This window comes from Hibiscus syriacus, unplaced genomic scaffold (assembly GCF_006381635.1).
Source record: "Hibiscus syriacus cultivar Baekdansim isolate YM2019G1 unplaced genomic scaffold, ASM638163v2 tig00112636_pilon, whole genome shotgun sequence".
NCBI lineage: Eukaryota > Viridiplantae > Streptophyta > Magnoliopsida > Malvales > Malvaceae > Hibiscus > Hibiscus syriacus.
Genome location: NW_024063373.1, coordinates 83,755 through 108,057, shown reverse-complemented (window position 1 = coordinate 108,057; position 24,303 = coordinate 83,755). Strand labels below are relative to the sequence as shown.

General features: G+C 32.0%; 3 protein-coding genes and 1 pseudogene across 3 annotated transcripts; 2 read left to right on the top strand and 2 right to left on the bottom strand.

Moving 5' to 3' along the window:
* Nucleotides 1-1,049: 1,049 nt before the first annotated feature.
* LOC120182276 (translation machinery-associated protein 22-like) lies at nucleotides 1,050-3,690 on the top strand. The gene is made up of 7 exons (XM_039187270.1): nucleotides 1,050-1,380; nucleotides 1,753-1,848; nucleotides 1,978-2,042; nucleotides 2,546-2,627; nucleotides 2,719-2,786; nucleotides 2,880-2,963; nucleotides 3,389-3,690. Exons 1-7 carry the CDS (start codon nucleotides 1,233-1,235, stop codon nucleotides 3,443-3,445), a joined length of 600 nt encoding a protein of 199 aa, XP_039043201.1. The 5' UTR covers nucleotides 1,050-1,232; the 3' UTR covers nucleotides 3,446-3,690.
* Nucleotides 3,691-4,357: 667 nt separating this feature from the next.
* LOC120182282 (type 2 DNA topoisomerase 6 subunit B-like) lies at nucleotides 4,358-10,354 on the bottom strand. The gene is made up of 12 exons (XM_039187272.1): nucleotides 10,258-10,354; nucleotides 10,057-10,159; nucleotides 9,643-9,726; nucleotides 9,520-9,546; nucleotides 8,922-9,030; nucleotides 8,771-8,846; nucleotides 8,066-8,086; nucleotides 6,375-6,571; nucleotides 5,953-6,091; nucleotides 5,437-5,629; nucleotides 5,205-5,335; nucleotides 4,358-4,683 (listed from the first exon to the last, which is right to left on the bottom strand). Exons 1-12 carry the CDS (start codon nucleotides 10,291-10,293, stop codon nucleotides 4,372-4,374), a joined length of 1,428 nt encoding a protein of 475 aa, XP_039043203.1. The 5' UTR covers nucleotides 10,294-10,354; the 3' UTR covers nucleotides 4,358-4,371.
* Nucleotides 10,355-14,049: 3,695 nt separating this feature from the next.
* On the top strand, nucleotides 14,050-15,495 carry LOC120182281 (annotated as a pseudogene).
* Nucleotides 15,496-15,869: 374 nt separating this feature from the next.
* LOC120182295 (glutaredoxin-C6-like) lies at nucleotides 15,870-16,288 on the bottom strand. The gene has a single exon (XM_039187285.1). The coding sequence runs from the start codon at nucleotides 16,279-16,281 to the stop codon at nucleotides 15,910-15,912; it is 372 nt and encodes a 123-aa protein (XP_039043216.1). The 5' UTR covers nucleotides 16,282-16,288; the 3' UTR covers nucleotides 15,870-15,909.
* Between the last annotated feature and the right edge of the window lie 8,015 nt (nucleotides 16,289-24,303).

Sequence of the window (24,303 nt, the reverse complement as noted above, 5' to 3'; positions counted from 1 at the left end):
TTAACATAAAGGATCAGTAAATCGTTATGACAGTTATTAATTTTATCTTATTGTAATCTAATCATTAAGAAATGATTAACCGTCGATAATTAACTGTTATTAACGATTTAGTTAGAGGTTAACCTATTATCATTTTTTCAAGCAACATGCAAATTTTAAAGTTTCATAAAATTTACGATGATAAAAATATATATATCTATAGAAGTCTTAATTTTTATAGATAAATTTATTTTTATAGAAATATATATTAAGATGTATATTTGATGATTATAAAAGAAGTTAAAAATTCAATTAAATAACTAAAAAATGGTAAATATAAATAAACATCACTATCAATAAAAAAGATATACAACTCATTCACGATTTATATTTGATGATTGTAAATTAAATACAAACTTGTAGAGAGAGAAAACATATTAAAAAAACACATTATATAAGTATTTTTATCAAATAAAATTTGATTGAATTTATTATCATGAATCAATTTGAATACAAACTCAGTTAAAATTTAAAAAAAAAATATTTATACTTTAAACAATAATACATATATTATATTAGTATTTTTATTTTTATACTTTCATAACTTTTTAAATAAAATAAATAAAAATTATAACGTGAAATTTGAGGTAAAACTCATCCAATAATTCAAGCGGAATAATTATTTTAGCTTATAGGACAGCCCATAAACTAATTAACAATCTACGGCAATTGTTACAATCGTTTGGAACTCGTCACATGTGAACAATATTAAATGTCAGTAATTATATGACACAATAATATCATTCCACTTCCACGAAAAAATTGACACTCAGTTGATTGTATAAAAAAGGACTTCTTTAAATAAAATTAAAACACTATGGATCATGTTGCCAAAAAAAATTAACGGCACGATTGAAAAAATGGTTAAATGTTGAGGGCTCTTTTTACTGTTATTCCACTTTTGATTCCTTTAAAAAAAATTAAAAAGAGATTTATGATCGGAAAAGGGACCTAAACCAAGTCGAATAATCAAGCCATAACTCGATCCAGAATCACTCATTTCCTAGCCCGAGTTAGCCCAGTTAATTAGGCCTGTTTCCTAACAAGAAAGAGAGAATCGGATTCTTCTTTACAATTCAGTTTTACATCATTGCATAATCGCGGTTGCATCGCACTGTAACCGGCAAATACGGAACGTATTTCTGCATTTTTGCTTTATGAAATCTGGGTTTTGATTCTTACATCTATTAAATATGGCAGAGAAACCTCAACCGGTGAAAGTATTATATTGTCCCATATGCTCTCTTCCAGCAGAGTACTGTGAATTCGGTCCCGAGTTCGAAAAGTGTAAGCCTTGGTTGATCAAGAACGCTCCTGAGCTTTACCCACTTCTCCTTAAAGGTTTTTTAACCTTTTTTTCTATATAAAATTATTAATTTGTTTTCATGCTTTTTTTTAAATCCCATGCCTCTCTGTTTGTTTACCGATGAAAAAAATATATGAAGAAGACGATCTTTTTGTGTGGGTTTTTTGGTTTTATTTTTGGATTTTGAATTTGGTTTCTTTGGAGATAGTTTTCTGATATGAATTAATGATTTGCTATTATATATGTGTGTGTGCGCGCGTGCGTGTATATATATATATATATATTCTCTTAACATCATTTGTATAACTCTGATGTTAGCACCCCTTTTACTTTGTTTTTTGTTTTCTAACGTGAAATTCTTATAGTTATTTAATGATTTCTATTTGGTGTGGTTTTTGGTGTTTCAGAGGCTAATGAAAAGGAGGCTGAGAAGGCTTCTGAACAACTCCAATCAGCTGGTATTTCCTCGTCTTCTGATGGGGCGGCCTCTTCAGCACAACCAGGTTTAAATGACCTTCATTCATATGGAGAATATTTTATCACAAATAATATCTTTAACAAAACAAAATTATTCATCTTTTTTCCTTCGAAGAAGCATTTTCATTCATTGATTCAATGTTTTCGATTTTCAGGGAACGCATTGTCGTCTAAGCAAGAAGAAGTAAAACGTCTCCCCGGTGGAAAAGTAAAGAAGAAAGTATGGCTCTTTTATTTTTTCTTCTTCTCCAGTGTTATGTTCACATGGTATTGTCAACTAAGTCATAGGTGTAGTGGCTGACACTAGGTCCGGGGTTTAAGTCTTGGACAACCCCTCCCCTCTCCTTACAATGGCATATATATATATATATATATATATATATATATATATATATATATATATATACTTATGCATGAAACATTTATGTGGTGTTTTGAAGTGTTTGATTCCTGATGTTTAAATAACCATTTTCTTAAGTAGCTTAAGTAATCTGCAAGGACCAGGGTTGAATGTTCCGATATTTCATGGAACCAGTTTTCCTGATCTTTGCTTTTCTTTGTGATGTTTATTTCATGTTAAAAAGTATTTTAGTAATTCTTATTCGAAATTATTGCTTGTGGACCTTTACCTATGAGATTGTTTATTAGGATGTTAGAATAACATATGTACATCGTCCTAATTGTTCCCTTTTTTTTGGGGTTGGGGGGAGTGTTGTATAAAAGGAGAAACAAGAAGTTGTCATTGAAAAGGTTGTACGTAACAGGCGTAAATGTATCACCATTGTGAAAGGATTGGATCTATTTGGTGAGATTAATTTTCGCATTTTATCCTTTTCATCTATTTATTAGTTTCTTTTTTTTCAAAACAAGTTAATTTTCAATGAGTTGTTTTTCAGGAATTAAGCTTAGTGATGCTTCGAAGAAGCTTGGGAAGAAATTTGCCACAGGAGCGTCGGTTGTTAAGGTGTATAAAAGTCATCATCTTCACTTTTAGTTTAGCATTCCATTATTAATTCCTTTGTTTCTTACAAACTTTACAATGATTGGTTTCCTTTAGGGCCCGACCGAGAAGGAGCAAATTGATGTTCAAGGGGATATATCATATGATATTGTGGAATATATTACGGAGACCTGGCCTGCTGTAATATCTTCGATCATCTTATCTTAATTTCAAGCTAGGAAATATGCTTAATATGAGAAACATGGAACCATGTTCGTTTATTTTTTTTTTGTTTGTAGTAATTAAAAATGGCGTTTCCTCTGATTTTTCTCATGGAAATACAGTTCAACCGAAAATATCCAAATTCCAAGTTAGGTTTTTCTTTATTGCCTTGAAAGTGAGGTTATGCTGTTCATTGCTAATCCTGAAAGCTATGGTGAAATTTGATTATATTTGTTGTGTTTCATGTTCAACTATTTGTACATATATTGTTTAACGCATGCCTCCTTGCTGGAGAAGACGGCATTACCGTTCACCGAATTTTCTTACAATGCCTTACTAATATTTTCTTATGTTTGCACCTCCCTCTCTGAACTTAATCATGTATATGTGCTGTTCCATTTCAGGTGCCAGAAACTGCCATCTTCTTCATCGAGGACGGAAAAAAGGTCTCAGCCGCCTGATGCTAGAGAGCTTGGGGCCAGAACTCGGGACTGGGATTTCAAAAAGCACATCGACAAGCCAGTTCCACTTCGACTCGACATCACCATCTATCCATCCATTTGGATAATTTTCATGTGAATGATGGTATTACAGAAAGAAAAGAGTAGATAGAGAAATTTCATAGCACTTGATGGATACTATGACACGTTTTTTTTTGGGTGTATAAGACACATATAAGCTTTTATGGTGAATATGAATTGGGTTTTCCTGCCTTTTTTCAATGCTTGTTTCAAATCCACATTGGAAATCGATTTCCAGCCATTCTAGTGCTTCTTGTGAGGCTCCCCTCATCATAGTGGGATATAGTTAACAATGCTAATGATTGGAACAAGATGGCATATTTGTAATTTATGTGAAAATTGGATTCCATTGTGCAGTTTTACTATATTTAAATAATCATTTTGATTATTAATTTTTTAAAAGTTATAAAATAATCATTAAATTTATCAAATTGTTATAAAATGATCAATATGCTATTAAACTAATTGAAAGAGTTTGATAAATTTAATGATTATTTTATAATAGATAAAAATTTAATAACTATTTTGTAGCAATTTGATAAAATTTAATGACGGTTTTATAATGTTAGATAAACTTAATGATTGTTTTATAACTTTTGAAAATTCAGTGATCAAAATAAATCATTCGAGGATACTTTAACGACATATGATGTATTTTACCAATGGTTAGTAGAGTTTCCCCCCCCCCCCCCCCAGTAATGGAATAGGGATAACAATGCCATCTAGTTAAGCTTCCAAAGTGCGAACATAGAGATTGAGTGTTACGTTAACAAATATTCACAACGCCATCTCGTTAAACTCTTTTTATCATCTGGAGCCTGGATGGAATTGGTTATTTTGCATGAGGATAATGTATATCATATCGATCAATCCGGGAAACTAAAAACATCGTCGCCTCCTTCGTATTCCTCTGAATATGGGATTGGCTCCAGCTCCAGGGGACGGTCATCTTCGAAGAGGAAAGGTGCAGTCTCTTTGCTTTTCTCAGGCTTTCTATCGTTCGTCTCGATGACTGATATTATCTTTCCATTGATACAGTCTTCGATGGTTTTCCTTCCGATCTCTTGCGACTGCAATAACCCGAGAAGCAAGGCGCATTTGCTTCGGAACTCCGAATCATTAGATGACAAGATGATGCCAGCAATTGAGCTTGCAAGGTCCGGGGCATAACTGCAAATCTGAAGTTTTAAGACTACAGGTTACATGTGACCATTACGTGATCTGTTTTTTCTTACAATTTAGTCATGGATCATGTTATAAAACCATGGACGAAATAAGAAATAGGAAAAAACACTAGGAATAGTTAAAGTTTATAATGATGTGGTGTAATGGGGTTTGGTATAGGGCTGTAATCAAGTTGAGTCGAGCATGAGCAGGGAGAAACTCAAATTCTAGCTCGATTCGACATTTACTGCTCAAAACTCGGTTTGAGTTCGACCAAATAATATTATCTAAGCTCAAACTCGCTCAAAATTAAATAAAATTACTAGAGGTCCACTCAATTACGCTTGTTTATACAATTTAGATACTAAAGTCAAGTTCGAGCTCGAGCATGATCTTGATTTCGATCTCATCCCATATTCAATAGCTCGAGCTCGGTTTGAGGATGAGCAAATCAAATTTGATATTTTTCTCATTTAATCCAAGAGAATCACATGCATGTAAAACCATTAGAACTTCGAAAGAGATGAATGCTTACCTTCACAGCATGAGCACTGAGAAGAAACCCTGTGTATTTCCCCTTGAAATCATCCAATGCAAGTTTCACCGCCTTTTTTATTAGATGCCGATCAGGTTGATATTTATATTTCCCTGGATATATAATGACCTTGGCAACACAAGTCAAGGAATATATGCAACACTCAACGTTTTGAGAAATAAGACTAGGCAGCAATATGAAATTGAATCATAGAAACAAGATGTTGGATATTGTTTATGATAGCAGTGTATCGCCATGTGAAGATGAAGATGAGGGGGTAAATTTTCCCACTCTATCAATGCATGGTCATCTTGATCCACAACACTCCCCAAAGTTAACCCATAGCTTCTCCAGTCAATGCTAGTCAAAGCATTGAGGGATGCACCGGGTACTGAACATGGTAAGAAATCTTTAAAATGCAAAACCTGGAAAATAATGTTGTCAAATAAATCAACTGAAAAGAAATTGATTACCATATGTAAATAAGTTGATGCTGTTAGTGTTTGTGACTCGAATCCCATTTGGCTCAGTTCAGAGAGTTGGCTGTGCCATCCGCTCGGTGAAGAAATAAATTGGGAGGAAAAATGGGATCTATGATGAATCTGGGTATATACGCTTATCTGTGTATCATTATCTTTATTTCTTATTATTTTCCGATCGTTTACTCGCTGTTATTTGTAACATGCAATCATGCAAATGAAGAGAATAAAAAGGGGCTTTGAATATTTAGGTGCATTTAGATACACACCTCTGCTTTGTTGCTGCATGACCTGAAGCAGGGAGATTCCGCATGTTCACTTATTGCAATTACTGCTTCCACAATTAGTCCGGGACCCCTTTGGCTTTCCATGCTGCAAGCTACTCCACTACTGATCTTAAGTTGCTCCCTAGAAGGAAAAAGATGCAATACTTGTTAAGGGGATTGAAGACATGAGCCTTAGTTTACTTACTCCTGGATGAGTGTAGCCCCATGATAAGCAGTAAATCATATGTATGAATGCAATTACTGGTAGTACATATAGCCTTCAATTGATGTATATTCAGAATCTCAAGTATACCTAAATCATTATTATCATCACATCACTCCAAAACTTTGTTTTCCAACCCGAAAATCAACAGATGTGTAGTAGCTTGAAAACAGAAAAACGGGTATTCAGCTTATATTTTTACCTACTGCGGAAGCAAGAATCACATTTATTGTTTAAGCTATTTCCGTGCTTCAAAACATATTCTTCAAGGCCTGACTTAAATCTTTCAACATTGGAGCTTGAGAAGTTCAAAGGGCTGCATTCATTAGGTAAAAAGACATTTTCACATAGCAGTGCAGGAGCATCCCCTCGTTTAACCACCAGTTCAGCTGCTACACACTTGAAAAATAAAATACAACTCCATTAAATGTTAGGGTCTGTTTGTTTGCAGTAAAATGAATTACGGAATTGGTTTTCCCCGAAATTTCGTGTTTGTTTCATGTAATTCGTTTTTCGGAAAATGTTTTCTTGCGTTTGTTTCACGTAATTCGTTTTCCGAAAAATGTTTTTCATGATTTGGTTGGAGAAAAACTAGTTGGTCAACAGAATTTTCTGTGTTTTCTGGAAAATGACTTACGGTCTAATTTTCCGTAAGTCATTTTCCGAGCTTTTCACTTCAAAAATAAATACTCAAAATAATTTTATTTTATAAATTTAATATTAATAAAATATTTTAATATCATTTTTATCGAAATATTAATTATTAAAATATTTAAAATATATTTATTAATATTTATAATAATATAATATTATATTTTTAATATTATAATAAAATAATCAATTATATTATAATAATATAAGATATTATATTTTTATTTTAATAAATATATAATAATTTTTTTATATATTTAATAATGAATAATATTATTTATATATTTAATATTAATATAATAATCTAATAATATTTTAATAAAGATATTTGAAATATACTAATTAATATTTTTAAAATATAATATAATACTATTATTTTAATAAATAATTAATATAATTTATAATATTTTTATTTCACTAAAATATACCAATATTAATATTTTTATTAATAAAATTATAAAAATAATATTTAATAATAAATAAATTATAAAAAAACTCATCAACTAGTGGAAAAAAAATTAAAATAACATCTTCTAAATATCATAAAACGTTTTCAATATGTTTTTCAGAAAAATGTAATTTATTTTATGGAAAACATTTTCCAAAAATGTAATTCATTTTCCAGAATTCAAATTACAGTAATTCATTTTCTAATAATTCAAATTACAGTCATTCAAATTCCAGAAAACCAATTACAACCAAACAAACATATTAATGTCAATATAAAATACTGAATGAGATAATTAGAATTTTTTTAAAAAAACATGACATATTTAAATTTCCCACCTAAGTTTTATCTAGAATTATCAGAATAATATGAAAATGAAATGTTATGCTAATAAGGTTAAAATCATGAAATAAATACTTTTCCAAATTCAATATTTCCGCTTACCAAATAATATAAATGTATTCGGTATTTAACTTTCAATGGCATACAAATAATTTTTATAAATGATTCCCAAGGAGATATCAATTGAACCAAAGAAAATTCATTCCTAGCTTCATTTCAAGAAAGCTTCATGGCATCTCGGAAAACAAAGAAATTTTGCAGATTAGTTTAAGAAGCTGGCGTTTAGCATTTCAAAACTTTTCCTTTCCTTACAGTCAAGTTTCCACATGACCCAAAGTTTCAAATGAAGCTTAAACCTTCAGATACTTTTAAAATGTCCCCTTAAAATACAGAATTTGGACCAGACATTCTGTGTACAGATTATAAGGAATCAAAGTAGCGGTTGAACTTACAGGGATCATTAGAATGAGCATCTGCAAAACCAAGAGACATATGGACTCCGTAAATGGAGAGGAGAATAAGAGGACAAGAAAGGAGACAGGAAGCAGACAATGAAATCCATAAAAGTAAAATGGAAATGCACAATACTCCATGATCCATGATATCATGAGAAGACACTTTAGTGGAAACTTCCTAGGTCAAGATACAATGACATTCTCCTACAGAACCTTTTCCAAATCAGTTTTAGAATAAAAACCTGATTAGTTGTCTGTTATTGCCTTATTCAACTAGCTAGTTGCATATTGCTTATCAATGCCAACAATCATTTCTTGCACCCGTGGTGAGATCCTCAAGTGTTGCTGAAGAGGTTTCTGAAATGGTTCCCTAGAAAAATGGCAATACAGTTGCAATGGTGATATTTTGACATCACCTTAGTTACTTTATTGATTTATCTGCAAAGTTATGGTTCTTTGTTTCTAATAGATTATATATAGGTTGATTCAAGTAATTAAGCTTATTGCCAAGAAACAAACATAGTCCTAGATTTCCAAAATTATAATAGGATCAGCTATAGTTTTTGAAGGATGCAGTGTATGCTAAAGCGGCAATAGAATCCACAGCCAAACCAAATACACAGAAAAAAAATCAGCAGGTGTATTTGAGAAAATCTGTGAATAATGTCATTCAAAAACTCAGCCAAATGCTCAAAAGCAAACCTTTTGAAAGAAACGTTTGATCTCTGTGAGCAAGGCATCAATGGTGTCAGAAATGGACAGACATACTTCAGTGCCGCTGAAAACAAAGACATGCAATCATAACGTTCTATATAACCTAAGATCAGAAAAAATGTTTAACTATGGTACTTGCCTGAACTTTGCATCATTCTTAGGAATTGAAGGCAGCCTAGTGAGTCTTCTGGAAGAAACACTTTCTCTAAGATTTAAGTGATAATGATATATCTTATTATCACTCATGTCTGCAGCCTCAGACACAAATTTGAATTCATTAAATACATTCATTCACATGTATATGAGTGTTATATAGGATGAAAACAAAATAACTACCAACATGGACATGTAATGTTTAATATACACAAATTGAAGAACAAATGGACAAAAATTGAAACAAAATAAAAATAAAAGAAGCATGCTTTTGACAGCACTTTCAACTCGGGCACTATGGTAGTTAATCCAAATGAATGATGTAAAGTTCAGATAACTAAACACATATTATAAACATAGTAAACTTGAAGCAGAGTTGCAACTGTATCTGTATGATCACCTACATCTTCAGCAGCTCACAACAGGACTAAGACATTATGCATAGCTTAGTTAAAACCACATTAGTACTCCCAAAAGGAGCTCCCTAGTTCTAACTCCCCGTTCCCATTATTAGAGTCAAAATCTAAGCCATTCAACCATGGATTCTTCACCAAGAAAAAGAATACCGAGATACGAAAACTTACCCGTAGTTTTGACAGAAAGCAACCCATCTGCGGAAAAACAAAGTCAAATAATCATGAAACACAAATATGAATCCAGATCTTAATATCTAGACTCAAATGAACTAACCATCATCATCCACTTACCCCACGTCTCCGTTCCAATACCTTCTCTACTGCACTTAAGGTCCTGAAACTCCTCCAAGCAACTACCAGTGCCAGTATCTGATACTGCTCATTAAGATAACAAAATAAATATATCCTTTTTTTAAAAAAAAAACTCTTATCATTTTAACCAAAACTCTGTTACAATAATATATTTACGGATTCACCTAGTAAAACCTCATCATTTTCAAAAGCTTATTTGTGCTTTTTATGAATTCATCTGAATTAAAACTAAGACGTTTCAACTTAAAAATGACATGATTCCAGTGCATACTTTTACAATTCAGATATATTTCTCTATTTTTATGAAGGATGGCATCAAAAAATAAATCAAAGCAAATAATTAGCATCAGAATCAGGCAAAAACTAAACGAATAGTGAAAAGGAAGTGCTCACTTGAAACTCGAGCGATAGGAGTACCTAGATTGCTCTCGAGAACAACTGATAATCGGCAAAGATCTTCGGATAAACGGCATCTTTGATATGCCGAAGAAATTAGCTGCCAAAACAATGAAAAAATAATACGGGATTAGGATGGATGAACAGAAAATTATATTATCAATGAAACCTAATTTGAAGATTGAAATTGCAACTTACGTGAATGCAGAGCTTCTGAACTGAAGAAAAATCCATTTGAGAGAGAGAGAGAGCCAAACAAAGACGAACTCTCGCGCGCAACTTTGCTTTATAGACTCGCTTCCCAATTTTAAATTTCCGGGGAAAATAATTAAAAAGAGTTTAAAATTTCAAATATTTGGGCTTGATGGAGAGTTTTGGGCTTTTGTTGTTATTGCAATATATATTGGTGAGCAAAATTTCATTGGATTGAAAATTTGATTTGTAGCAAAAAAAGTCAATTTAAATTCTAAATTTATTTATTTTTTAAATGTTTTAATAATTATAAAATTAAATATTATAATTATATCATTTTTATAATTTATTTTCTAATCTTTTTATTTTTTAATTCTTATTTCGTTCTAAGTTTATGCTCCTTAATCACAATAAAAATAATATATATATGGGTTATGATCCACTTATACTATGTAATACTAATAAGTTTAAAACTAATTTATAGTTATTAGATTCAAATAAATGTATACTTAATTAAAATTTATAACCACATATAAATATTTCTTTAAATCACGGTAAAATAATATTTTTCCTTTTTAGAGTTAAGGTTTAGGGTTTAAGATTTAAGATTTAGAGTATATGATTTAGGGTTTGGAGTTTGAGGTTTGGGGTAAAAAATATATTAGGGTAAAGTATAGTAATGGTCACTGAACATTTCTGAAGCTTGCCTTTAGGTCCCCCAACTTTTAAAACTTGCAATACAGTCCCCCAACATTTATTCCGTTTGCAATATGGTCTCCCAACTTAAATCACTGTTAAAAAATTAGGGTAAATTATATAAACGGTCATTGAACTTTTCAGGCACTTGAATTTAGGTCCCCAACTTTTAAAACTTGCAAAACAGTCCCCCAATAATTTTATTTTCTTATTAAATATAGATGTATAGAAAATATAAATGATTCAATTTATATTTAAATGTATGAATCATTTATATTTTTGATATATTTTATTTTTCTTGTATAAACTAGTATTTAAAATATGTTTATATTTTAATCAAAATATTTCAATATACGAATAAAAATATATTTATATAAATGTATATTTATATTTAGATGTATAAATAAAAAAATATATTCATATATTAATGTATGAATCATTTATATTTTTTGAATATTTTATTTTTAATAAGAAATTAAAATTATTAATTATATTAGAAATACTCAACTTAAGATTATATATATAATCATGAATTATAAATATGAAAAATATAATTATTAAATTTAGTTTAAAAATATATAAATATTAAATTTATTCTTTTAAAATATTGTATCAACTAATATTTAAAAAAATATATTAAATCTATCAAACAATTTATCAAATATAATATTTTTTATTGTAAAAAATATATAATATTTTCCCATCATTTATTGCTTTCAAATTTTTTGCCGAAGTTCAAATCTCATTATTTCCATTTTCCATTATATTCTTTTTTTTTGGCATTGGTCATACTATTAGTATATGTATTATTGTATATCTCTTAACACAAACGATGGTGTTAGCTTAGTGGCTCCACCCTGTATCTTTTATTTGCGTGACTCAGGTTTGTGTTTGCCCAAGACCCAAATTTTACTTCTTTGTAACTTAATTTTCTTCTAATTAGGTGGTGACATGTGTCACTAATAACATATATCATGATCATGTGTTAACACATGTCAGATCTTGGTTAAATGATTAATTTATTAAATTTTATTTAATTTAGGACCAAATTGATAGCATATATAAATAATTAAGTGGTGACATGTGTCACCAATGACACGTGTCATGATCATGTGCTAACACATGTCAGATCCTAATTAAATGATTAATTTATTAAATTCTATTTAATTTAGGACCAAATTGATTATATAAATAATAAAGACTGAATGTATAATAATGTCAATTCCTTTTAACTGCCACTCCATCATTTGTATCAATTGGTAACGACTAGTGGCTTAGTTGAAACAGTTAAATAATTATGTTGTATGATTGATAAATTTAAAAGATCGATGACAAAAGTAAAAAGGGCTAGATAGTTAAGTTGTCAACCTAGTAGTTTACACTTTTATTTATACGTCAAAATAACATTTTATAAATTTAAAATTCGAATTATTTTCAACCTCTTCTATATCCTAACTACTTTTTTTAATTAAAAAATTTCTTCAACATATAAGAATTATACTATTATATTTATATAAAAAATACGTATCACATGAAATAAGATGAAATTAAATAATAATAAATATGACATAATTGAATTTAATTGATTTGTTTTGGAATTTAGGGTTTAGAATGAAATTAAATTACTTTGGAAATTGGGGTTTAGAATGAAATTGAGGACTGTTTTGCAAGTTTTAAAAGTTGGGGGACCTAAATTCAAGTGTCTGAAAAGTTCAATAACCTTTTATATAATTTACCCTAATTTCTAACGGTGGTTTAAGTTGGGGGACCATATTGCAAACAGAATAAATGTTGGGGGACTGTATTGCAAGTTTTAAAAGTTAAGGGACCTAAATGCAAGCTTCAAAAATGTTCAGTGACCATTACTATACTTTACCCAATATATTGTTATACTACGAGATAAAGAAATATTTGTTTAAGGGTTATAAATTTTAATCAAATTTAATTCATTTATTTAAATTTAATAACTATAAATTAATGTAAAACTTACTAGTTTTACGTAGTGTAAGTGAAAATTATCTCTCTCTATATATATAAATTGAACCATTAAAGGTATTTGACCTTTTCTTTGAAAGACTCAATAGAGCAAACTGCAATCTTCTCTTGATTTTCGAAAGTAAGGATTGTTGTATTCATATGCAATGATCAGATCGAGTATTTTAAAAAAATATTAAAAAAATTATGGAATTATTTTTTATATAAACTCTTTTTATGAGAAAATTTCTTTGAGGAGCCTCGTATATTCGTTAATGATAAAATGTAATTGTGATGATAGTAGACAATTCATTCATTTTTAATGGAGAATTGTAGTTGATTGATTTTACAAAGGAGAAACGAAATGAGTTAAGAAGGATAGAGTTTCAATGAGAAAAAAAGTCTTTTGATGTCATTCTCAATCTTGTACGAGGATTTATATGTTAATTCCAAGACAAATGAACATAGCCGTAAAGAAAAAATTGACTGACATATCATGTAAACCTATTAAAGATCACATCGATGAATTGATATCAGACTCAAGGATATGTAACTTTAGAGATTTCGAAAAAGTTTTTTAAACAAATTGATGAGTAAAAAAATAATAGAAAAATATAATTTGTAAATAATTTTATTCGACTAACAATGTTACATCCACTTCTAACACTAAATTAAGAACATTTCCAAGTTCCCCCCCCCCCCCTCCAATTGATGCATTCGGATACTGAAATTGCAGATAGATCATTCGATGGCGGAAAGCTTCGGTGGGGAAGGAAGAGCATGCATCATTGCTAGAGCTTACCCCCAAGTTGGCCATTGATAGCCAAGCCTACCTATATTCATTCAATAATGACACTTCCCTTTTAACCATTTTCAGTCACCTTTTGCATAAATAAGAGGATTAAGGTAACACTTGGCAAAAGCTAAACAGTTTGTTGAGCCTTAATCAATGCAAATGAGGAATCTTAATCTCAATTACCAAAAAAAAAGAGAAACATTGTATAAAAGAAAGCAGAAAACCTAAGTTCCCTCTGATCAAACAACACTATCCGCCTAGTACAGATTTCATTATTTTCCTTTGGTTGGGAACACACTCGTAGATGAGAGGAAAAAAGGTCTTTCTAAGTAATGAGTAAAGAAGAAGTAGAAAACAGGGGAGGACGAGGGTTGAAACCGACGTCGAGGCCGTATGAATGGCTGGCGAGCTTCCACCGTGATCTGTTGGCTGGAGCGGTGATGGGCTGCGTGGTGCACACGATTGTGGCACCGATTGAGAGGGCGAAGTTGTTGCTTCAGACCCAAGACAGCAATTTGGCTTTAGTGAGGAGGAAATTCAAAAGGATGCTTGATTGTATTGTGCGTACCGTTAGAGAAGAAGGCATTCTTTCTGTATGGAGAGGCAATGGGAGTAGCGTTCTCAGATACTACCCTTCTGTTGCTCTTAATTTCTCCCTCGAGGTAATACATTTTTTTATTCTCAAATTTAGCATCATTTCCCTTTCTTTTCATTGATTCATGGTATGAAGTGAAATGGAACCTGTGATTTTTTTTCTTGGATATTTAGATTGGTTGGTAACGTTCTTGAGGAGATATTCCATGCACGTGAAATGAAGATAAAAGGTTTCTTTGAGATCCTGTGATGTTTTTTTCATTACATGGGATGTTGGTATACTGGTTTGTTATGTTTGAATGGTAATTAATGCCGGTCATGCTGATCTTCTTGTCCATAAATTCTGTTACCGGTGATAGATTAATGCGGTTATCTTGCCTATCGAAGGTGTCGGATTCCGAGTAAACTTACAGCATCTTCATGTAGTTATCTTATCATTTTACTCACCTTGCATCTCTTGATGTAGGACCTGTATAAAAACATATTTTTTTTACAACATATAAAAAAAACATATTAAGAAATTATGGAGATGTGAGATGGTCATGTTTTTTCTGGAGCATCTGCCAATTTTGTCGCCGGAGCTGCAGCTGGTTGCACAACATTGATTTTGATCTACCCTCTTGACATTGCTCACACTCGTCTTGCTGCAGACATTGGAAGAACCAATGTTCGTCAATTCAGAGGCATCTACCATTTCCTGAGCATAATACGCGAAAAAGATGGATTCCGAGGAATTTATATATAGGGGTCTTCCTGCTTCCCTACATGGGATGATTGTTCATCGGGGTCTGTATTTTGGAGGATTCGATACAATAAAGGAAACCCTGTCGGAACAATCCAAAACCGAATTAGCATTATGGAAACGTTGGGTGGCTGCACAGGCTGTGACAACATCTGCTGGACTGTTGCCGTATCCACTCGATACAGTTCGGAGGAGGATGATGATGCAATCCGGTTTAGAACAACCGATGTACCGTAGCACTCTGGATTGCTGGAGGACGATTTATAGAACAGAAGGGGTGACGTCTTTTCACCGCGGAGCACTTTCTAACATTTTTAGGAGTACTGGTGCCGCAGCCATCTTAGTTCTGTATGATGAGGTGAAGAAATTCATGGATTGGGGTGTTTTGTAGAATCGGAAGCAATACTTTTGACTGTCCTCTTGTTGAACAGAAAGGATTAGAGTAGAATGAGATTCATGCCATGTACTAGATGATGATTCTTTTACCGCATTTCATCCCGAAACATCGGCGACACAGGCCATGGTTTTACTTGATGAATGATAGAGTAAGTTTCTGCTTGATTTTATGTTCGATGTTATTATGGAATTTGTGTTTTTTTGTTCATAGTTGTCTTTGGGGTAGGGATAAAGCGAGTTCAAGCAGTTTCCCCTTTCATATCAGCATCCTTGTTCCCATGTCTGGTTTATTCTTGTGGATATCCATGAGCCAAAACGACATGATTGCTTGTTTGTTTCATTACTTACTTCTTCCAGTTTACCTCATGGAAAGCTGATACATACATGCGTACATACTAATAGGGAATGAAAGAACACGAGTATTTGATAGAAAGAACTTCCACACACACATATATATATATCATACCCAGAGAACGCCAACTTCGACGAGCTTCGGGACGAGGTGGCCACTAAGGTGGAGAGCGACGAGGGATTCGAGTCCACCGATGCAGGTTCCGCCAATGAAGATGGCTGGTGCGAGATTCCGGGAGGAGAGGCTGCCATGAGAAGAGGGTCGAGGGAGGGAAGCGAACTCGTGGTCATCGAGTTCGATTACAGTAGGGTGAACACCGATTGTGGCCAATAGCTTCTTCATGACATGGCACATGCAGCAAGATGATCGGCTGAAGATTATGAGTGGGTGCTCCGATATCAGCCTCCTGATCCGTGTCTCCGCTGTCTCCTCCTCATCTATCGAAAGGCCGCCGCCGCCACAGCTGGTGGGACTACTCATGGTGTTGGTGGATTTAAGCTGCACCAACGTTACTAAAGCAAGTGTTTTTCTTTTTAATTGTGGTTTATGGTAATGGAGTGTCAATGAAGGTTAAATATTTAAGAGGGAAGAGGGCAACGCTTGCTTACATCATAAAGTACTGATCTATATTGACTTGGGATCATGGGTTTTTCAAGGAGAACTTAGGAAATCATAATATATATATAAAAAAAACTAAAAACTTAAAATTTTAAATTATAAATAATAGATAGTAGAAGGATTAAATTTTAAATATATATATCAGAACCCAAGATCATAATAGTTTATGGACGAAAATCATATTCAACTTTTTTGAATTATTTTTAATAATCCTTGTCAAATAATAGTGATGTTAGAATTTGTGACTTAAATTATGTTTTATTCGATCTAAAAAATTTGTAATATGATCCATTTGGTGAAGAAATAAAATAGGAGACGACATTGAGATTTATAATGGATACAAATGCTCTCGTATTGATATGATACAATCTTGTTAACTATATATATATATGTATAATATATATATATATATATAGGATTTGAAGTAATCTCATAAATTTATTGTAATTTATTACCGACTACAGTGAAATTCTTTTTATCTACCCATAATTTTTTCCTTTTAGATTTTTTTTCAACATAAATATGTGAATTATTATCTTTCTTCTTCATAAGTTTATGGTTATTTACTCGTCATATCCGTTACAATTATATATATATATATATATATATATTTATTTATTTATTTAAATACACTAAAAATGTATAGTTAAGTCAAGGTCTCATTACTTATTTATATATATATTCTTTTCTTCTTTATCTCCATTCTGATTTATCTTATTATTGCACTTAATACTTGTTAATTATTAATAACCTTTTTTAAATTTCTCTTTTGAAAAATTACAATCACAATTAACATTGTAAGAATTTTAATAAAATTTTCTATAGTAAAATATATGTTTGAGGGTTATTTTTGACCCTATAGTAGACTTAATTTATCATTTTTGCTCCTATGATATTTTCGCATCAATTTAGCCTTCGAAATTGTTTAGGGGCATCATCCTAACCTTCGAAGTTTATTTTGATTAACATAACTGTTAGTCTTCTACGTATGTGGACGTCATCAATTTCCACGTTAGGCATTTTTTGTATATAAAAGCAATTTAGATGATGACACGACATTTATTAAAAAATAAATAATAAAATATTTGAAATATTTACTAAATACAACGGTTAAAAAATCTCTAAAATGTTAATCTAATCATTTAATCCCACTGAAATAAATTATAAACTTTTGAGAATTTTTTCTAACTTTTTATTTAGTAAATATTTTTTCTAATCTTTCTAATGATTCTATTAGTCAAAACGGTCAACGGAATTTGAAGACTAGAATGATGTATCTAAACAACTTTAATGATTAAATTAATCTGAAAATACAATAGAGGCATAATTTATAAATTAAGAAACAAAAATAACACTTAAGCCTAAAATATAAAATATTTTAATTGGAAAATGAGAGCTGACATGGAGGATCACTATGGAGGCGAAGGTGGAACAGTGGACCCCACTTTCAATGAGATAATCATTGGACTTAGGGATGGCAACTCAACCCGAATCTGACGGGTTCCGACCCGATCCGACCCGATCGGGTCGGATTTTTAAAAAAAAAATCGGGTTCGGGTCGGGTTTAGGGTAAAAAAATCCGACCCGACCCGACTCGAAAAATATATATAATTTTATCTTATATATTTAGGGATAATTACAATAATATCCCTCCATATATAATTTTTTTCAATTAAGTCACTGTTTTTATTGAATTAAATTTTTTTTATTTCGGGTCGGGTCGGGTTTCTAAGTCATATATTCGGGTCGGGTCGGGTCGGGTGAAACATTAATTTTGTCGGGTCGGATCGGGTCACGGGTGGAGAACCCTTTCTTCTCGGGTCGGGTCGGGTGGCCCAAAAACCCGACCCGACCCGACCCGACCCATTGCCATCCCTAATCGGACCTGAATTAAGGTTCATCGATTTTTCATATTGCCACGTGGAAGCTCCTTCACACCTTCCTTCAGGCATGGAGATTGTGGGCCTTACTTGGCGGAGGACAAAATGTGGGACCTATCAACCCTTTTGGAGTCTAAAATGGAGTCCCTCGAAGGGGCCCACGTGGATTATAAGCTGTTCGAAACTGTTGGTGATGAAGAATCGGGTCCCGCTCCCACCCATCGAAGTTGGTAGTCCCGTTAAAAGAGCTGCATCATTGATGGTGGTCGCTGGAGATGATGTCTTCCTGGTTGGTAAGTGTCAAGCAGGGGAGGATGTATATGACTGATGGAAGTTAATGTACCCCATTATTTTAAAAAAGCGTTAAATTTATTTTAATTTATTAATAAAAATAAAAATTATTTACCAAATTTTTTTAAATTTGGATATTAAAATTTTAGACTCTCAATTTTTAATTTTTAGATCCGACACTTATGTCAAGTTGTTATAGTTGTATTTAGTTTGGATCATTTTTGCTGTACATTTTGTTGGGATTGATCTGCATCTTAGTATTTTTTTTTCTACGTATTAGGATTTCGAAATTTTTTTCGTAAAAACAAATTTGAAAAAAGTTCTCGAAGTATAACTTTCTTCTTCATTTATCCATTCCCTACTTCTTAATAGGATATATAACCTTGACACTGATCAATAGTTATTTTATAATTAATAACCGGCGTAATTTATTTATTTTTATCAACGATCTAAAAAAATTAAAATCGAATTAAGTAAAATATAAGGAAAGAAACTCATTTAAAAACAATTTTTGAATTGGTGAAAGAGTTGGAGTTTTATCATCAGAACTTGTTTGGGGTCGTGTTTTTGTTCACATTAATGAGGAGGGGAAGACGTGATAGTATAATGTCTCAATCAGCTGGCCACTGTTACTTTCCACTTGAAGCATAATGAAAACCTTTTCGTGTGTTGAAATTACGTTCACAATAAGTGCAGAACGAGAGGCCCATCCAGTGTTGCCTTTCAACTGTTCTGGTAGCCGAAAGGAACCAAAGTCCAAGTTCTGATTAGAGTTTACAAGATTCAAAAGCAAAAGCGGTTTATATTATATATAGTGGACATTTGATTTGATTGTGTTGAAAGAATGCGTGAATTATTGTCTCTCTCTCTATATATATATTTCATTTGTAATTTTTTATAATTCATCATATATATGGAGTATTTATTTTACGATATTGTTTCTTCAATAGTATAATAATAATAATTTACAAGATTACGGATTAATTAGTGAATTTTTGTAGATGAAACTTAGAAGTGGCAGTCGTGGCCACCATGCAGGAGGGTGGAGTCCAAACATCAAATCAGAAGGAAGTTTTCGTCATGCTTAACCTCACCAGCCATTGTCGATGGACGGAAAATCCTTTAAGGGCTGCCACTTGCTTGCCATGCCTTGCCCGTATGTTTATACACATCCACTAATCATATAATATGGGCAACAGACAAGAAAGTGGAACAAAAAGTTTAGCAATACCCTAGCTAGCTAGTCTAAGCTTGTAGGAGCATGAGAGAATATTCAAATAATATAATTATTATACTTTATTTAAAAAAATAGTAGCAGCTAATTTTACAAAAAAAATAAAAAAAAATATTTAAAACTATAATAATGGTTTACAATTAGGACATAATTAGGGTAGTCTTTCATAATAATTAAGACAAAAAATAGTCACTTAAGATTATATAAGAACCGAATAAGGAAAATGTGAAAAACTCATCTAAAAAACTTAAACAATAGATAAATACAAAAATATTTGATTGCTACGGCAAATGAATCATGATAAAAAAATTAAACTATTTAAAGACTACCGATAAAATGAAAATCATAACTAAACATCGTGAGAAAACAGAAAAAGATCAGCGGGATAACAAATGAACATCGTCTTGATAAGTCGTGATCATGTCAAATCTAATCTTAAAAAAAGAATAAATGACAAGAACGGTCAAACAATCGAAAAAAACCAATAAACATATTAAAAAGCAGGAAACAATAACTTGTCATAAATACAAAAAATATGTCATGAAAGCATAATTTTTAAAGACAAAAGAAAAATAAATATGCGAGATAAGAAAATAAAAAAAGATAAAATCGTCTCAGTGACCAAAAATACCTTATAATATACGATTTTAATCAACTTTTTTTGGATTTGCCAAAATGACCAACAAAATCGCAATGCGATCTCTAATTCGCAACGCGATCTCCAGTATCGCAAATTCGCATCGCAAATTCGCGTTGCGATTTTCCATTTCGCGTTGCGATAATTAAAAATCGCGTTGCGATTTTCCATTTTGAGTTGCGATTTTTCATTTCGCGTTGCGATAGTTGAAAATCGCGTTGCGATATTCCATTTCGCGTTGCGGTAGTGTACAGTGTCGTTGCGATTTTCCATTTCGCGTTGCGATAGTGTACAGTGTCGTTGCGATTTTCCAAATTCGTTGCGGTAGTCTACAGTAAATTAAAAAAAGATTTTGTTTTTGTTTCTTAAGAATTTTCTCTAAAAAGATAGTATCCGCGCGGACGTGTCGAAGACACGTATTACCATTACCATTACCACGACCACGACCACGACCCGACCCGAGACGAGACAACGGCGGCGGCGACGCGCGAGAGTCTCCCTTGTTCTCTTTCACTCAACAAGGAAATGAGAAATCCAAGCCTTAAATACACTTCCCAATAGTGTTTCCAATACTATGTGGGATTGAGCATTACTCAGCACTTCAAAGAAAATATAGCAATTTTTGTAGCATGTTTCCCACTTAATCCATATCTAAAACATTTTATCATTTTATCAAGAGAATTAAAAGAGTTGTAGATATCTACATTTCAATTCAAACTTATACATATAGTTTTAATATGATGAAATGTTTTAATATTTTTAGATATGGATTAAGTAGGAAACATGCTACAAAAATTGATATATTTTCTTTGAAGTGTAAAGTAATGCTCAATCTCACATAGTATTTGAAATACTATTGGGAAGTGTATTTAAGGCTTGTATTTCCCATTTCCTTGTTGAGTGAAAGAGAACAAGGGGGACTCTCGCGCGCCGCCACCGCCGCCGCCGTCTCGTCTCGTGGTCGTGGGCGTGGTCGTGGTCGTGGTCATACGTGTCATCGACACGTCCGCGCGGATATTATCTTTTTAGAGAAACAAAATCATTTTTTAATTTACTGTAGACTATCGCAACGAATTTGGAAAATCGCAACGACACTGTAATCTATCGCAACGCGAGATGGAAAATCGCAACGACACTGTGCAACGACACTGTACACTGTCGCAACGCGAGATGGAAAATCGCAACGACACTGTAGACTATCGCAACGCGAAATGGAAAATCGCAATGACACTGTAGACTATCGCAACGCGAAATGGAAAATCGCAACGACACTGTACACTATCGCAACACGAGATGTCGCAACGAAACTACGCAACGACACTGTACACTGTCGCAACGCGAGATGGAAAATCGCAACGACACTGTAGACTATCGCAACGCGAAATGGAAAATCGCAACGACACTGTAGACTATCGCAACGCGAAATGGAAAATCGCAATGACACTGTAGACTATTGCAACGCGATTTTCAACTATCGCAACGCGACGAATTTGCGATACTGAAAATCGCGTTGCGAATTAGAGATCATATTGCGATTTTGTTGGTCATTTTGGCAAATCCAAAAAAATTTAGTTAAAATCGTATATTATAAGGCATTTTTGGTCACTGAGGCGATTTTCTCATAAAAAAATATTGATGCCAACAACTAACACTAAGGTGGTGTTTGTTTTCACTGTTTAAGGTTTGTAAAGCTCTTATGTCTGTGCCGCGCAGACCACGCGCAGACATTGGGCTTCGCAGACTGTTTGTTTTTTAGAATACAGAAGCTCTTCTAACGTCTGCGCGTAGTATGCGCGACGCAGACGTTGACTTATGTCTGCAGATGTCTTCGAACCTGTTCAAGGACCAATTTTAGCTATTAATTTTGGTAAAATTATAAAATGTCATTAAATTTAATGAATTATTACAAAATAGTCACTATAATGTTGTAATAAATTATAAAAGTTCGATACTATAATAATTATTTTATAGTATTTAGATAAATTTATTAATAATTTTATAATCTTTTAATAAATTTAATAAGTATTTTAAATTTTTTTAAATTTTATTGACGAAAATAATCATTTGTATATAACTCAACGATATCTAATATACTTTATTTGAAAAAATATATTAAACTTAGTAAAAAATCTTATTCTTATTATTTAATTCTGGTAAAGCACGAAAGTCCCTTTATACAGAATAAATAAATAAATAACAAATAATATATTTTTTTCTAAATAGAAAATACTAATTGACGTATATTATATGGAGTATATATTATATATATTTTTAATGTTACTAGAATCGGATTGTACCACTCGAATAAATTAAGATGATTTAAATGATATTATAAAATCAAGTATTGATATATTTGTGAATCGATAATAATTTAGAATTAAAATATAATTTTTTAACATTTACTTAAACCGAAACAAACATATTGAATTAAAATCTAATTGATTTCATTATCGATTGATTTAATAATAATTTTTAAAATGATATATAATATTAAAACCAAAATCTAATAGTCCGTAGATGTAATAATTTATAATAATAAAATTCGTATAATATTTATTTAATATATTTTTTCAAATAAAGTATATTAGATTTTCGTCAAAAATTATAAAATACTTATTAAATTTATTAAAATATCAGTTTATCTATATTTCAGTTTATTTTAGCAGTCTGCATACGTTAAAAAACAAACAGTCTTCTTCTTGCAGACTGTAGACTTTTGGTCCACCTCTTCTGCTGCAGATGTGGTCCGTAGACTGCAGACCTTTTACCTCTACAAATACAAACACTACCTAAGACTGGTGCTACCGTTCCTCATCCAAAAATGAAAAAGAAAAGAGAAAGATGAGGTTGGAGAAAAAAATTACTTGTGATTATTATACATTAATTATTTACGTTAAATAATATAACTCAAAATTAAACTGATATTTTTATTTAAAATTTAAAAGGTAAAATAAAAATTAATTATTTCTAACATGTAGTCATAAAAAATAATAAAGGTTAATGGTTCAGTAATCAAATCATAACAAATTAATAATAAAATTTATTAAAATATACATTTAGAAAATTTAATAATTAAAAGCAACAAAATCAAAACAACAGTGAGCAGACTTGCTTATTTACATCATTTGTTTATGTATTATGTTATATAACTCATGTATTTTTGTTTTTAACAAAGAAGAGGAGTTCGTTAATTGATTGAAAGGTGACGCACCTGATGTGATAGTGACAAGTCAGTTGGTGCGGCCCGTTGATGTCATCATCTGTCAGCTCTTGAGTGTAAAAGAGTACTTTCCTCTCATTGGACCGGAGTTTCCAATGCGACCATGGCTATTGAGGTTCACTTGTTCCATATCCTTCGATTGCAACTCTATCGGGATCGGGTAGTCTCTAACACACCCATAGCGAGGACCAACACAAATAGTCCACTTTCAAAACAAACCCATGGCCTTTTTTTTCTTCTTTCTGAGCAAAAGGCATCTTTCATTGACCATTAATAGCATCCATAGTTACAATCCCAGCAAACATATTCGAAATAACTAGCTGATCGACCAGAAACAGCTGCTTGAGCCAGATCAGAGTTTGCTTGTCCACGAATGCAGCGTACCTGGATATGCTGGTGATAGCGCAAGCATTGTCTCGCAGAGATAAGTCTTGGCTGCTGGACACAAGACGGTGAACCAAGTTCGATGCATCATTTCCAATAACGACATTTGGCCATTCAGCTTCGATCACAAGATGTAGACCCGCCGTGATGGCCTTTGAATCTGTTGGTTTTGATGTTGCCATTGGACCTTTGATCTCCGCTACTTAAACTCTTATAGCTTCAAATTTAAGTATGAGAT